General features: G+C 53.5%; 5 protein-coding genes across 5 annotated transcripts; 4 read left to right on the top strand and 1 right to left on the bottom strand.

Moving 5' to 3' along the window:
- Window positions 1-394: 394 nt before the first annotated feature.
- Window positions 395-1026, top strand: NCS57_00891800 (Acireductone dioxygenase (Acireductone dioxygenase (Fe(2+)-requiring)) (ARD') (Fe-ARD); the record flags this gene model as incomplete). Its single annotated transcript, XM_053058716.1, has 3 exons — window positions 395-424; window positions 473-844; window positions 898-1026. The coding sequence occupies 3 exons, from the start codon at window positions 395-397 to the stop codon at window positions 1024-1026; spliced, it is 531 nt and encodes a 176-aa protein (XP_052912547.1).
- A 1146-nt stretch (window positions 1027-2172) lies between these two features.
- Window positions 2173-3265, top strand: NCS57_00891700 (uncharacterized protein; the record flags this gene model as incomplete). The annotated part of the gene is made up of 2 exons (XM_053058715.1): window positions 2173-2295; window positions 2351-3265. The coding sequence occupies 2 exons, from the start codon at window positions 2173-2175 to the stop codon at window positions 3263-3265; spliced, it is 1038 nt and encodes a 345-aa protein (XP_052912546.1).
- Window positions 3266-3823: 558 nt separating this feature from the next.
- NCS57_00891600 (GDP-mannose transporter) lies at window positions 3824-5153 on the top strand (the record flags this gene model as incomplete). Its single annotated transcript, XM_053058714.1, has 4 exons — window positions 3824-4087; window positions 4149-4239; window positions 4288-4668; window positions 4717-5153. The coding sequence occupies 4 exons, from the start codon at window positions 3824-3826 to the stop codon at window positions 5151-5153; spliced, it is 1173 nt and encodes a 390-aa protein (XP_052912545.1).
- Window positions 5154-6685: 1532 nt separating this feature from the next.
- On the top strand, window positions 6686-8590 carry NCS57_00891500 (uncharacterized protein; the record flags this gene model as incomplete). Its single annotated transcript, XM_053058713.1, has 5 exons — window positions 6686-6707; window positions 6772-6816; window positions 6884-6983; window positions 7032-8050; window positions 8100-8590. 5 exons carry the CDS (start codon window positions 6686-6688, stop codon window positions 8588-8590), a joined length of 1677 nt encoding a protein of 558 aa, XP_052912544.1.
- Window positions 8591-9425: 835 nt separating this feature from the next.
- Window positions 9426-12066, bottom strand: NCS57_00891400 (uncharacterized protein; the record flags this gene model as incomplete). The annotated part of the gene is made up of 3 exons (XM_053058712.1): window positions 9426-9676; window positions 9723-10150; window positions 10199-12066. 3 exons carry the CDS (start codon window positions 12064-12066, stop codon window positions 9426-9428), a joined length of 2547 nt encoding a protein of 848 aa, XP_052912543.1.
- Between the last annotated feature and the right edge of the window lie 1181 nt (window positions 12067-13247).

Below are 13247 nucleotides of genomic sequence, written 5' to 3'. Positions count from 1 at the left end.
CTGTAGAGCCTCACAATTGACGGCTTCATATCACTAAATTGTAGGAGAGTCTAGAACTGCACTCCTGTCTGTATGTGGCCTGTGGCTGTGATGTCAGTGCAGCAATGAGACCCTTGCAACAGCGCTGACGTCGCTAGCTTTGCCGACATTCCAGGTTGACCCCGCCACCATGGAACCTTCGCTACCTGCCCGAACTGGGTCTTTGCGAATGGTACCCAAGTAAAAGGCCTGGCCTGGCTGACCCCAGTCGGAAGCTTGTAGCGAAAAAAGACTTGACCTGCTGACGCGAGCCACTTGGCTTATACATATCACTGCATTTGCTCCCGGAACAGAACTCTTTTCTGTACAACATCATCTGGACCTCCTCTCTTCAGACAATCCATCTACAGTCATCATGCGAGCCTACTTTTACGACGGCCTTCCTGTACGCCATCCCCTTTACCGAAGCGAACACAGTTAACAATCATTGCAGGGCGACCAGCGCCTCCCCCACGACTCGGGCAAGCCCGTCAACGTCGATGACCTCCTCGCCATCGGCGTCTACTACTACCACCTCCCAGAGCTCGAGTCGGTCGACAACCTAGCCCGCGACCGGGGCTACAAGAACCGCGACGAGATCACCGTCTCCCCCAAGACCATGGGCGACGTCTACGAGTCAAAGGTCAAGATGTTCTTTGCCGAGCACCTGCACGAGGATGAGGAGATCCGCTACATCCGTGGTGGACGCGGATACTTTGACGTTCGCAGCAAGGACGACGACTGGGTGCGTGTGCTGCTTGAGAAGGATGACTTGCTCATTCTTCCTGCTGGCATCTACCACCGCTTCACCACCGACGAGACCAACGTACGTTCTCCAGACGCTCTTGACCGATCCAGATACTCATTTGCTTGTGATAGTACGTCCACGCGATGCGCCTGTTCAAGGAGGATCCCAAGTGGACTGCTCTGAACCGCGGCCCCGAGGTGGACAATAACGGCCACCGACAGGAATACGTCAAGACGTTCCTGGCCGAGCCTGCCCAGTGAGAGGCCCCACGTGGGAAGCGAGCTTTCATTGTTTACGAGGAGACCAATCCCGGGCCAGTTTGGCAGACAGACCCCGTCCAGATAAAAAAGAGACATTTTTGACTACTTCAACATCGTCATGTCTATACGATTACGAAGCCCTCAATCACTGAGGGGCTTTGCGCCATGATGGAGAGCGCACGGTTGGCGTGATTTGAAAGGTGTTTTACGTCATTTACAAGTGGTGTCGGAAGCGCAGGCCAACTTGCGGACAAAAAAGTACACGGTTCTGCAGCCAAACAACATGGAACCACCGTCAAGGGAGCAGTTCAAGATATTATCGAGCTTTGGATAAACATTCCTCGGGTTTCTTGCCGCGCCGTTTTTTTGGATTCTGTTGGAGTCGAGACTTAGCGGGAGTTTTTGAAGATATCCGTCTAGGTAGCCAACTATATCCTGTCTCTACCATCCTCGAGGTTTTGATCCTTGGTCTTCCGATTATCGTGTGAATTAGACGAGAACTGCTTGAGCTGCGGGCGTCAGTGATCTCATCCTGGTCAGCAAGTAATCCGGCTCACGGCATTGGCCCTGCAATGCGGAGTTGCGGGGGAGGACGGTCTAAGTGAAGCCGCCACAGGTGAGACTTGTGCTTATCATTCTAGACTCCAAGCAGATTTGGTAAGTTGATGAACCCAGGCCATTATTCTACTCTTTCTGCAGGAGCCTTTCGGGGGTGGTCCCGGTCCGCCCGGTTTCGGGTCTTGATTCCAAGGACCGGGATGCCGGAGAGACGTGGACCGAACCTCGGGCGCCGATCAACTGCGGTGCATGAACGAATCAGCAGCAATTGTTTGTAACTTTTGAACAACATTAAACTCAATTAAAGGTCCTAATCATGTAAATCCGCCAATTATAGAGTCAAACGTGATATTACAGCCGCAATTGCAGTCTCTTCTCCAGGAACCTTCATTTTGTGTGGGGCCTAAGAACCGATACGTACAGACACTTGGACCTTCAACCCCGCCACCGCTACAAGTCATCGCCAAACCAAAACCTGGGGTTTAGGCCTTCAACGGGCGGTGTCATCGATTCAATCTTCCTTCAACATCAGCCATACTCCCAAAGATCAACAATTCAACCTTTATATAAGCGCAAAGGAAACCAACCATGGACACGAGAACAGAAGCGTCTGATGTTACCGAGGCATCAGCAAGATCGCGGGTGCCACAGCTCCCGGCGAGTTGCGATCCTCCCCAGGGCAGCGCCCCTCCGAGACAGCTGGTCTGGGTTGTATGTTGCCATTGATACAGGCTTGCCTCTTAAACAAGATGCTTACAGTTGATAGGTATTTGGGGGCACTGGCCAGATGGGCCGCTCACTCGTCAAGTGTGCTCTATCTCATGGAGACCTGGTCACCTCAGTCGGGCGCGTCTTTGAGACGAGCCCCCGCGACATGGAAAACATCCACGAGAACTGCCTCGGCGCGCTGTGTGACGTTCGCGCCCGCGAGTCCGTGAACCGCGTGGTCGAACGCACGCTTCAGCACTTTGGGCGCATCGATGTCGTCGTCAACTGCTCTGGGTACGGCGTCATCGGCGCGTGTGAAGATCAGGATGAGCATGACATCCGGAACCAGTTTGAGACCAACTTTATGGGGACGCTTCACATCATACATGCTACGCTGCCTTACTTCCGGAGGCAGAGTGCAGGACGATATCTCATCTTCAGCTCAACTTCGGGTGCGCTGGGTGTTCCCGGTCTGGGCCCTTACTGCGCTACAAAATACGCAGTCGAGGGACTCATCGAAGCGATGCTCTACGAGACGGATGCCTTCAATATCAAAGCGACTCTCATCGAGCCGGGCCACGTGAGACCAGAGGAGCCCGAGATGCAGGACACGGCTCTCCCGACGTCGTGGGGCCACTTCCTCGTCAAGCCGCCGAGTGAGACGTACGGACACCCGACATCGCCGGCCCTACACGCGCGGCGCATCGTGCAGTGGCTCGGTGACAAGCATCGGCCCACGAGTGCAGTCAAGTGCGCCGAGCTCGTGTGGCAGCTCGGACATTGCTCGTATCCACCGCTGCGGCTGCTGCTGGGGAGCTACGCTATCGAAAGCATCCGGGATCGCATGCGCTCAGTTACGGAAGAGCTGGAGGATTGGAAGCATCTCAACTTTCCAGTGCCAGACGACGACAAGGAAGCCGGTGAAGAGTCTACACAGCCTGAAGCTGAGGCTGCTGCGTCTGCCGCTACTTGAAATTGCCCGGAAGCCACGGCAGGACACATATGCGGTCTGCTCACCAAGGGCAGCCACACCAGAGTCTTTCATACCAAGTGGGCGACCTAGGGATCGCCCTTGACTTGGTTTGATTTTCTACACGAATTCTTTACGAGCTTCCAGGGCTAATTTTGGTTCAACCTGTCAGATGCGCATCTGGGGGGTCCGAGGTGAGATCCTCCCCACTGACTGAAAAGGTTCAACCCCTGGCTGGATGACTAAGCGCAACGCGCCCGGTTGCTCCACGTCTCCCTATCTTTCTTTGAGCCCCTCGACCTGTGGCATCTTGCTCCGGCCAGGCGAAGGGAGAAGAAAATCGATTACAGCAAGGGACAAAGACGAGGAGCCCTCATCGCGTTTTCTAATTTATTCCCTCTTTGAACGCGACTCGCCTCGACGAGATTCTCAAGTCGAAACTCGATCACGATCCCATCCCTCGTCCACGATCCATCTCACCCTCGACGGCTGAACCCGACGCTTCCCGTTACATCCCAGCGCTGATCGCGAATTCGTTTTCTCCCCACACACTAGTTCACGATGACGGATAAGAAGAACGAGGACTATGTAGTGCGCATGGGCGACGACTACGGAAAGAAGGAGAAGGATGCCTTCCTGGCTCGGTCCCCGACCCGTTCCGGCTACGGCTCGAATATGCATGGGAGCAGTCTGGAGCAGCTCGAGAAGAGCCCGCCCTTGTCCATCGTAGCGTACTGCTTCTCTTCGATCAGTATGACCGTGGTCAACAAGTATGTCGTTTCGGGTAGCTTCTGGAACCTCAACTTTTTCTACTTGACCGTTCAGGTATGCATGCTATACATGATTGGGGCTTGAGGCGTTGTTCTGACTGTTGGGTTACGTATAGGCCATTGTGTGCATTGCTACCATTACTCTGTGCAAGCAGCTGGGTCTGATCAAGGTCCTGGCTCCCTTTGATCCTGACAGGGCAAAGAAGTGTATGTTCCCAGCTTCAGCCCGTTGCTACCATTTCTAACAAAACGAAGGGTTCCCCATTTCGCTCCTCCTAGTTGGAATGATTTACACCAGCACCAAGTCGCTTCAATTTCTTTCGGTTCCCGTTTACACAATCTTCAAGAACTTGACCATTATCGTCATTGCCTATGGCGAGGTGCTTTGGTTCGGCGGCAGTGTGACCCCAATGGCCCTGCTCTCTTTTGGTCTCATGGTTCTGAGCTCCGTCGTGGCCGCTTGGGCTGATATCCAGAGCGCCATCGCCGGCGACTTTGGCACTGGCGACTCGGCTACTGCCATGTCCACCCTTAACGCCGGATACGCTTGGATGGGCATGAACGTCTTTTGCAGCGCTGCTTATGTGCTCGGCATGCGCAAGGTTATCAAGAAGATGAACTTTAAGGATTGGGATAGTATGTTGCACATGACGCCTTGATTCTCCGTTTACTGACCATTTCTAGCCATGTACTACAACAACCTTCTCACGATCCCCGTTCTTGTGGTGTGCTCGTTGATCAGCGAGGATTGGTCCGCCTTTAACTTTGCTCGCAACTTCCCCGAGGAGACTCGCAACAAGATCATTATCGGCATGATTTACTCCGGTCTCGCTGCTATCTTTATCTCTTACTGCTCAGCTTGGTGCATCCGAGTTACGTCGTCGACTACATACTCCATGGTGGGCGCTCTCAACAAGCTACCCATCGCCATCAGCGGCCTCGTCTTCTTCTCAGCCCCCGTTACAGTGGGCAGCGTGTCTGCTATCTTCATCGGTTTCGTCAGTGGCATCGTCTACGCCTGGGCTCGTGTGCGACAGTCGGTCTCATCTCGAAACTCGCTACCTACAGTGCGGCCAACCATGAGCGCCAGTGCTAAGAGCGCCCGCGATGCCAATTCTTAGAGGGGGAGATTTTGCTGCTTTGACCAGCCGGCGAACATGTTGGGAGACTGGCGGGAGTTTCACGAGAAGGGAAAATAGAATAAAAGATGTAATCGGAGTGGAAAGACATCGGTTCCTGTGCGTGTACAGTATTTTAATGAGCACAGGCACAGAGGGGGTTCTCTTGTATTGACTTAGACAATGGCGTGGCTGGAGTACAAGGACCAGTGGGATTCATATTTACTTTGCTCAAGGTCGTTTGGTTGATGGTTCAATACACGGCATGAAGCAGTCATTGTTGCAAGACAGTCACGGGAGTGTAAACCTATCGCGAATCCAGGCCTTGTCGAGGGGCGTTTATCGACCTCGTGGTATGTTTTAAGTGCCCGACTTGGGTGAAGGCATACGTCTCAGCTCGAGATGCCCTCATGAACGGGAAGGGCCCGGCTGGGGTTAAAATTGCAGTGAAGGCTCGTCAAGACCTGATCCTGATAAAAAGGAAACCAGGTTTGACCCATCAACAGCAAGCCATCACCGGGCATGCAGGCTGTGTTTTTTTCTTTCTTTTTCGTTTTATTGCGATGGCTTCTAAAGGTCAACACGAGACACCCTGATGTGAACGAGAAGGGCCCGGCTTGGGTTAAAATTGCAGTGAAGCAATCGGGGGTATGCAGAACGCCCTAAAGGCTAACAAACAAGTGGTCAAATAGGTGTAGCCACAGGCCCGCTTCGGGATTGTGCAGTTTCTTCTTTTGTCTCACCCAACGGTTTTTGTGGTCTTGCAGCCTTGTTGTAGAAAAGGTTTCATATCGCCCCGGCTCTCTCCTTTCAAGCCCGGTAGTTGGCCGGATATCAAGCCAGCAAGTTCCCTAAATGGCCATACTCCGAAGCAAAGTCCTGACCTCTGGATTGCTCTCCCTTTTCTCCCTGCAGAATAGAAACATTTCCTAGATACTGTTTGAATGATTGGAGATGAGCTGAAGAAGCTGTTGAGGCGGCTGCAGATTATGTGTAACAGGCTGCATGTGAAAACGTCCTTCGTATCACGTAAACGTCAACGTCCACGAGCCTTCAAGACAGATAAGTAACCGTTCAATATCAATTCAAATCGCAGACATGTGCTTAACCTCCAGGCCTCGAGAGGATACAGTAAGATGGACCTCATGATCACTTCTATCCGTAAGACCACGCGTAAAGGAAGGCTCCCTCTATCATTTAAATGCATCACCCCGCCATGTTGCACACGTGAATCAGGCATGCCCCCCCACGTGGGGCTCGGGACGTCACAAGTTGTTCCCCATCCAAGCTTTTTTTTTTTTTCGCATTCTCCAACAGAAATGTTGGGGATAAAAGATTATGACGTCTAGCACGTTCCCTTCCTTTCGTCCCTTGCATCCATCGTTGACCTGCTCTCTCCTTTTACCCACCCCCAAGAGCTTGTCTCGGTAGTTGTTGAAGCCATGGTATAAGGGATATACCATCGCGATCCCTTTTCTCAATTCCTTTTTTTTCTATTATCCTCTCGTGCTCGTTATACTAGAGCCCGCGACAGAATGCTGCTCTTCTTACACAGGCGTAAGTTGGAAGCTTCATGATAACCTCCAAAGCTATCCATCTCTAACTTTTGACTCGCATGTAGCTTTCGTGGCCTTGGCTAATAGCCTTGGTGCATCTCCTGATGAGCGTAAGTTGATTCTCTTCTACAACACCAACAGCTTCAACAATGTCGTCGCTGACACCTTCACTCTCAGTCAAGCTAGTCTCCTCTTTTCTCCTGTCCTACCCCTTCGCAGCTCTCCTAAAGCGAATCCCCGACTCGAGACCAGATGCCAAGAACATCTTCATCATCAGGTACATCCTCCGATACCTATACCAACTCGTCAAGCTAACAAAATCCAGCGTCTCCCTCTTCTACCTCGTCGGCCTCTTCGACCTCTGGGACGGCAGCCGCACCCTCCTCATCAGCGCCGGCGGCACCTACTGCATCGCAAAGTTCCTCCGCACGAGCCCTTATATGCCATGGATCGGCTTCGCCTTTGTCATGGGCCACATGTCGGTCAACCACATCCACCGCCAGATCGCCGACGACCCCTCGAGCGTCGACGTCACGGGTGCCCAGATGGTGCTCCTCATGAAGCTGAGCGCCTTTTGCTGGAACGTTGCAGACGGTCAGCTCCCTGATGATCAGCTGTCCGACTCTCAGAAGAGGAATAGGCTCAAGGAGCTTCCTCCTCTGCTCGACTATGCTGGCTGGGTTCTCTTCTTCCCCGCCCTCTTCGCCGGTCCGTCTTTTGACTATACCGATTACCGACAATGGCTCGACACGACCATGTTTGACGTCTCCAACGTTGATCCAGCCAAGAAGCCTCCCGTCAGGAAGAAGCGAAAGATCCCTCGAAGTGGTGGCCCTGCAGCCTGGAAGGCCGTGAGCGGCCTCGTCCTCATCGGTCTCTTCATGGGCTTCAGCGGCTCCTACTACCCCAGCATGCTAACAGCCGACTCATTCGTCGAGTACGGCCTCCTTCGCCGAATCTGGTCCCTCTACATGGTCAGCTTCACAGCACGCCTAAAGTACTACGGCGTCTGGTACCTGACCGAAGGCTCTTGCATCCTCGCAGGTCTCGGTTACAACGGTGTGGATCCTGTTACTGGCAAGATCTCATGGAACCGTCTGCAGAACATTGACCCCTGGGCAGTCGAGACGGCCCAGAACCCGCGAGGATACCTCGGCGGGTGGAACATGAACACCAACAACTGGCTCAGGAACTACGTCTATCTGCGCGTTACGCCCCGTGGTAAGAAGCCCGGCTTCCGCGCCAGCCTCATGACATTTGGAACCAGTGCCTTGTGGCACGGCTTCTACCCGGGTTACTATCTGAGCTTTGTCCTCGCGAGCTTTATCCAGACAGCCGCAAAACGTGAGTCTCTCAAGATCTAAAACCACATCGACATGCTAACATCCTCCAGACTTCCGCCGTCACGTCCGCCCCTTCTTCCTCGACCCCGTAACCGGAAACCCCACCCCCAAGAAGAAGTACTACGACATTGCATCCTACCTCGCCACCCAGCTCACCTTCACCTTTGCCACGGCGCCCTTCCTGGTCCTCTCCCTCCAAGGCTCTCTCCTTGCCTGGTCCCGCGTCTACTTCTACGCCATCATCTGGACCGCCCTGTCCCTCGTCTTCTTCCACTCCCCCGGCAAGCTCGCCCTCAAGAAGCAGCTCGAGAAGCGCCAGGGCCGAGCGAGCGCCAAGCTGGTCCGCTCCCTCAGCACGGATAGCCTGACGGGCAAGGAGCCCATCCTAGGCATCTCGAAGGATCCGGAGGGCGACATCAACGAGGCCGTCGAGGAGATTCGGGCCGAGGTTGAGGCCAGGCAAAAGAAGCTCAAGGCTGACTTTGAAGCCCATCAGCCCAAGGCCAACGGGATCAACGGGAACAAGGCTCATGCCGAGTAATCATCCCAGGTGCGGTGTGGCGCACATCTCATCTCCACGAAGCAATCAATCCGGTGTTATCATGGTGTGTCTGTTTCAGGTCTTGGGAAGTTAGCTTGTAAGCGCATGTAAGACATCAACGATGGAATGAAACAATCAATCTTTAGTCTCAAGTAGGTACTGTAGATTCTACATGATATTCATTAGTCTATCTCTGGGATAAGCCATGGCGGCTCTCCTGTGACGCCCGAGTGCGAGTGCTCAGGGCCTGGTATGGTATGGTATGGTAATTACATGGTATCGTAAGAATGAGCGTCTTCATGCTGTCAGTCCTTTTTTCTCCCGCTCAGCATTGCTGCCAGATCCAACTATAGTACAGGCATACGGACGGATTGATCCATATATGATTGGTAGATTGGTGGTACAAGAGCCCATGTAAGTTGTTTGTGTAAAAGAGAAATGGTTTGCAGTGTTGCAAGTCTCGAGTAAATGAGATCCAAGGGGACGGTGTGTCGTGTAAGTGTGTCTTGGGCAAAGGAATTCAAAAAGGGGCAAATCGTATGTCGTTGAAACGTTGAGACATGAAAAGTAAAACAAAATTCAAAAAAACATCGTGTCTCGTCGAAGGTGTTTGTTCAGAATAAAATCGTTGGTCGTTGAAGCTTTTTGACAAGGTGCGTAAAAGATCGTGAGACTTGAAAGATCAAAGTTGATCGATAAGCAAAAACAAAAGTATCGTCGTGATGTGTCGTCGTCAATCGTTGAGATGCCGTGAAGTTCCATAGTGGGTTTCAATGTCAGGGATCTTGTCCCGACTCAGGTCATCAGAACGTGATGTCTTGTTGGTAATCGAATATTAATGGCCCCAGTGAGCTCTGACGCCAGTCACGATGAGGGCGATGATGGCGCCGACCATGAGCAAGCCGATGATAGACATGCCACGGTTGACCTTCCTCCACCAGATTGCGCTGGTGAAGACATGGTCCTCTTCGGGAATCGTCTGGCCAGATGGGTTGCGTCGCACCTCCAGTTTGGATGTGCTGTGGTTGCGTTCAGTATCTTCCGACTGAACTGGCTTAAGGGGCATGCATGCGGCAAACATCCATGCTATGGCAGTTAGTGATTGGTCAAGAGATGAGGTCAATAGACTCACCCAAAGGGAAAATGAATCCCACTACAAACATGGTGACCTGGGCATTTCGTCGTCCAGTCAACTCGCTCCGAGCTTCCCAGTCTGAGGTAGGTGGCTGCCAGATACTGTGCTGGAAAGGACGTCGATCACGGGCCAGGTGAGGCGACCAGATGCTCGAGGTTTGCTTCTTCAAGTTGCGAACAACCGTCATGACTGGGTGAGATGGCGGTGCAGGAGTAATATCCATGGAGCCTGCCCCAGATCTCCGGTGAGGGACAGGCTCTCGAGGCCGGCGCCGAGGGTTGTGGATGTGAGTGACATTGGCATCCTGGCTTGGTGTTCTGCTCAGGAAAGAAGCAGGAGGCTGGCTGTCACTGAACTCAGAGTACATGGATTCCATGGAAGGCTGAGCAGCAAGCCATTTTCGTTCGCCACTACCATAGTAAACCCTGGAAGAGTCAGTCAAAAGTTCGTCAGTTGTTCATATCTGTACTCACTTCGCCCAGGTTGGAACGGCAGCATTGAAGCTAGCAGTAGATCGAAGACTCCGATCCGAGGCATAGCTCATCAAGAACTTTCCCATCCGTGTTCGTGAGGAGCGATGGTGAAGCACTTCCAGGTCTGCGAGGCCATCGCCATCCTCATCATGATCGCGAATAAGACGGATGGTTCCCGTTGTAGGGTCACGAGACAATCCCCGGACGTATGCCGCTGCAGGGGGCTCCAGTGAGCTGTTTCTTGAGTGATGAGAGGATGCTTCGATATGCTCCTCGAGGCCAGCGAGCGAAGAAGCCATGCTCAAGACGTACTTGCTGTGGCTGCTACCCAGGCCGCTGCCGCGTCTTCCGGGGACGGAAGAGAGAGATAGAGCTCGAGATGCCGGCTCACTACCTCCCTCGCTTTCTGACATGACAGTTGAGAGCTGAGCGCTCCATTGGTGGGAGCGAGGAGTGTTGACGTTGGGGCTCTTGGCGGCGGCAGGGTCATACCAGCTTGGGCCAGTGTGGTGCAGAATGGTGGCAGGTCCAACAAAGAGGCCACGAGTGGCTTCTTGAGTGAAGATTGTCGACAGCGAGGTCAGCGATGCCGTTCGAAGAGTCTCACGGGACCGAGTCTTGACGAGACCAAAAGTGTCTGAGGACCGCCTCCTCCTAGTTCGCAGAGGAGGAACTACGAGACTCTCTTGGGAGTACTCGGGTCTTACGCGAGTCTTGACAGCAACAACGGATGAAGAGGCTGAGTGACCATGAACTACGTAGTTCGCTCCGCTGTCCCTTGTCGGGGGACGAGTATTGTCATGCAAGGAGGGATCCACTGATGATGGATCGCCGATTAGCTCAATGTTGGAATGAATAGACGATGCTGGCAAGCTGGTCAAATCGGCAACAGCCACTGGGGAGCTCTGGCCATAGACTTTATAGTTGGTCCTGTCAGACAGGGTTGATCTTGATTGCTCGGAGAGAGTCGACTGAAACGACGTCTTTTGGTTTAGCAACTGCGAAGACGGGCCAACTCCTGGGTCTGAGAACTCAATCTCAGGCAGAGGGGGGAGAGGCAGTTCAGGAGCTGGTCCCGGAATCTGCAACTGTGACTGTTTCACATCAGGTGTGGTTGGCACCTTGCGCAAACCCCCAAACATGCGGTAGTTCCATGGCGAGGAATTGTCAGGGCTAACGAGAGCTTGGGGTGGCGAAGAAGGTATTGGCGACTTGGAACTTCGCTCTGTAAGAGGCGTCAAGGGAGAACTTGGGCGACTGGCACGGTCTTCACTGAATTGACCCAAGGATCCTCGACCAAATGATGCCCGACCAAAGGAACTGCTGCCGGTTGTGAAAGATCGAGACCAGAAAGAGTCGACTCTCGACGAAGTTGAGGCCTCTTGAGGATGTACAGAAAAGGTCTTGTCGGCGTGTACATTGATCACCTTCCGGCGAGATGGGGGTCGAGGAGAAGTTGAGGGTTCGCGGGAGCGCGGATGTGAAACATCGGAAGTCTCGTCGTCGGCATCGTTGTGTGGCGTCCAGGGAGAAGGGCTCAGCTCGATGTCAGAGGAAGGATATTGAGGGTGACGGCTCAATGGTGAAGGCGATAGTGCAGCCTTTCGAGTCCTGCCCCGCTGCAGGGATGGTGAAGGCGTTTCAAAGAGTGGACTTGAGGAATGTAACGGGTCGCAGCAGATTTGACTAAGCTCCGGATCGGTCTCGGTGCTCGCATCGGCGTAGGAGACGGGCCGGGGCGTTGTGCCGTCGGAAGCGATTCGGGGCGGACTGTAAGGAACGATTCGAATCTGGAGGCGGTTGTTCTCGGAGTCGGTGCGCTCGTGCAAGGCCCGTCTCGGCGGAGAGCAAGACGGTGAAACCGACATGCTCTACGCGCTTGGCGGCAATGGCCGTTCTATCCACAACATGAGGAGAAAAGGAAGAAGCTGCCAATCTTGTCCCCAGAATGGGCAAGATCAATTGATCTCTCAAAGAATTATCGTTAAGGCGTAGACGTCGATTCTGTCGGAGCCGGAGGTGGGTCAGGGGTTCGGAGGTCGTGAGAAGGGCCACGGCCGGGACGGGAGAGGTCGACGGAGGAATTAAGAGCCACGGCGAGAAGATGGCATTAATAGAGCACCAAATTTTTGGAACAGAGTCGAGCAAGCAACAGTCGGAGCAACCCAATACCAGATATCCAAACTATCGTGAAGTTGAATCTTGATGTCGTGAAATCTTGTCTGACTGGACTGGTGTGTAAAAGATGAGGCCAAAAAGGGAAATATCCAAGAAGAGAAAGAATAATCAATGAAGCATCAAACGAATAGAGGGAGAAGCAAGGAGTGTGAGAAAGATCAAAAGATTGAATGAGTGACTGGCCAGTGGCCGATTATAGCGAGTGAATGTACGGGGAGAGGAGGACTGGAAACGATTGACGGAAGGAGAAAGACGAGAGATCCATGGATGGGATCATGGGGAAGGAGCGGGCGGGTAGGTAGCTTCAAGAGAGAAAAGGGCAAGACAGGTCGCCTCCACATGCGACCACGGGCGGCAGGAGTAGCGGCCAGAGTAGGTACTAAGGTACCTTAGGTTGCAGTGACCTGAACAAGCTACAAAGGAGGCTGTCAAGCGATCCCTTAGGCGGACGGCTGACGCACAAGCACAAGCACAAGCACGAAGCACAAGCAGCCCTGGGGCGCACACAGACGATGGCTGGAAAGCTTCCCTTCCCCTTACAGGCTGTGTGGAACAGAACCTACCTGAGATCCCGTCAGGCAGGGCCTGTCTACAGCAGACGATGGCGCCGCTATTGGATCCTCCCCCCTGGAGCCGGTGACGTGGAGTGCAATCGACCGACGTGAACCAGTTGTTGGAAGCGCCATGGAGGCGATTCTGCAGCTAGCGGCGATGGGATATTACCTAGCTGCAACAGGGTTCCCTCCTGCAGGCGCGACGGCGGCGATGGGGACCGTTGGACCAGGGGGGGAAGACGGGGAGCTAGGGTGCTGAGATAGGGGTGGTGGTTCTGACATCTCGGTCTAGGTGTCTTGAAGACACCGCAACTTGG

This window comes from Fusarium keratoplasticum, chromosome 6 (assembly GCF_025433545.1).
Source record: "Fusarium keratoplasticum isolate Fu6.1 chromosome 6, whole genome shotgun sequence".
Classification (NCBI taxonomy): Eukaryota; Fungi; Ascomycota; class Sordariomycetes; order Hypocreales; family Nectriaceae; genus Fusarium; species Fusarium keratoplasticum.
This window is presented reverse-complemented; position numbering and strand designations above follow the sequence as displayed.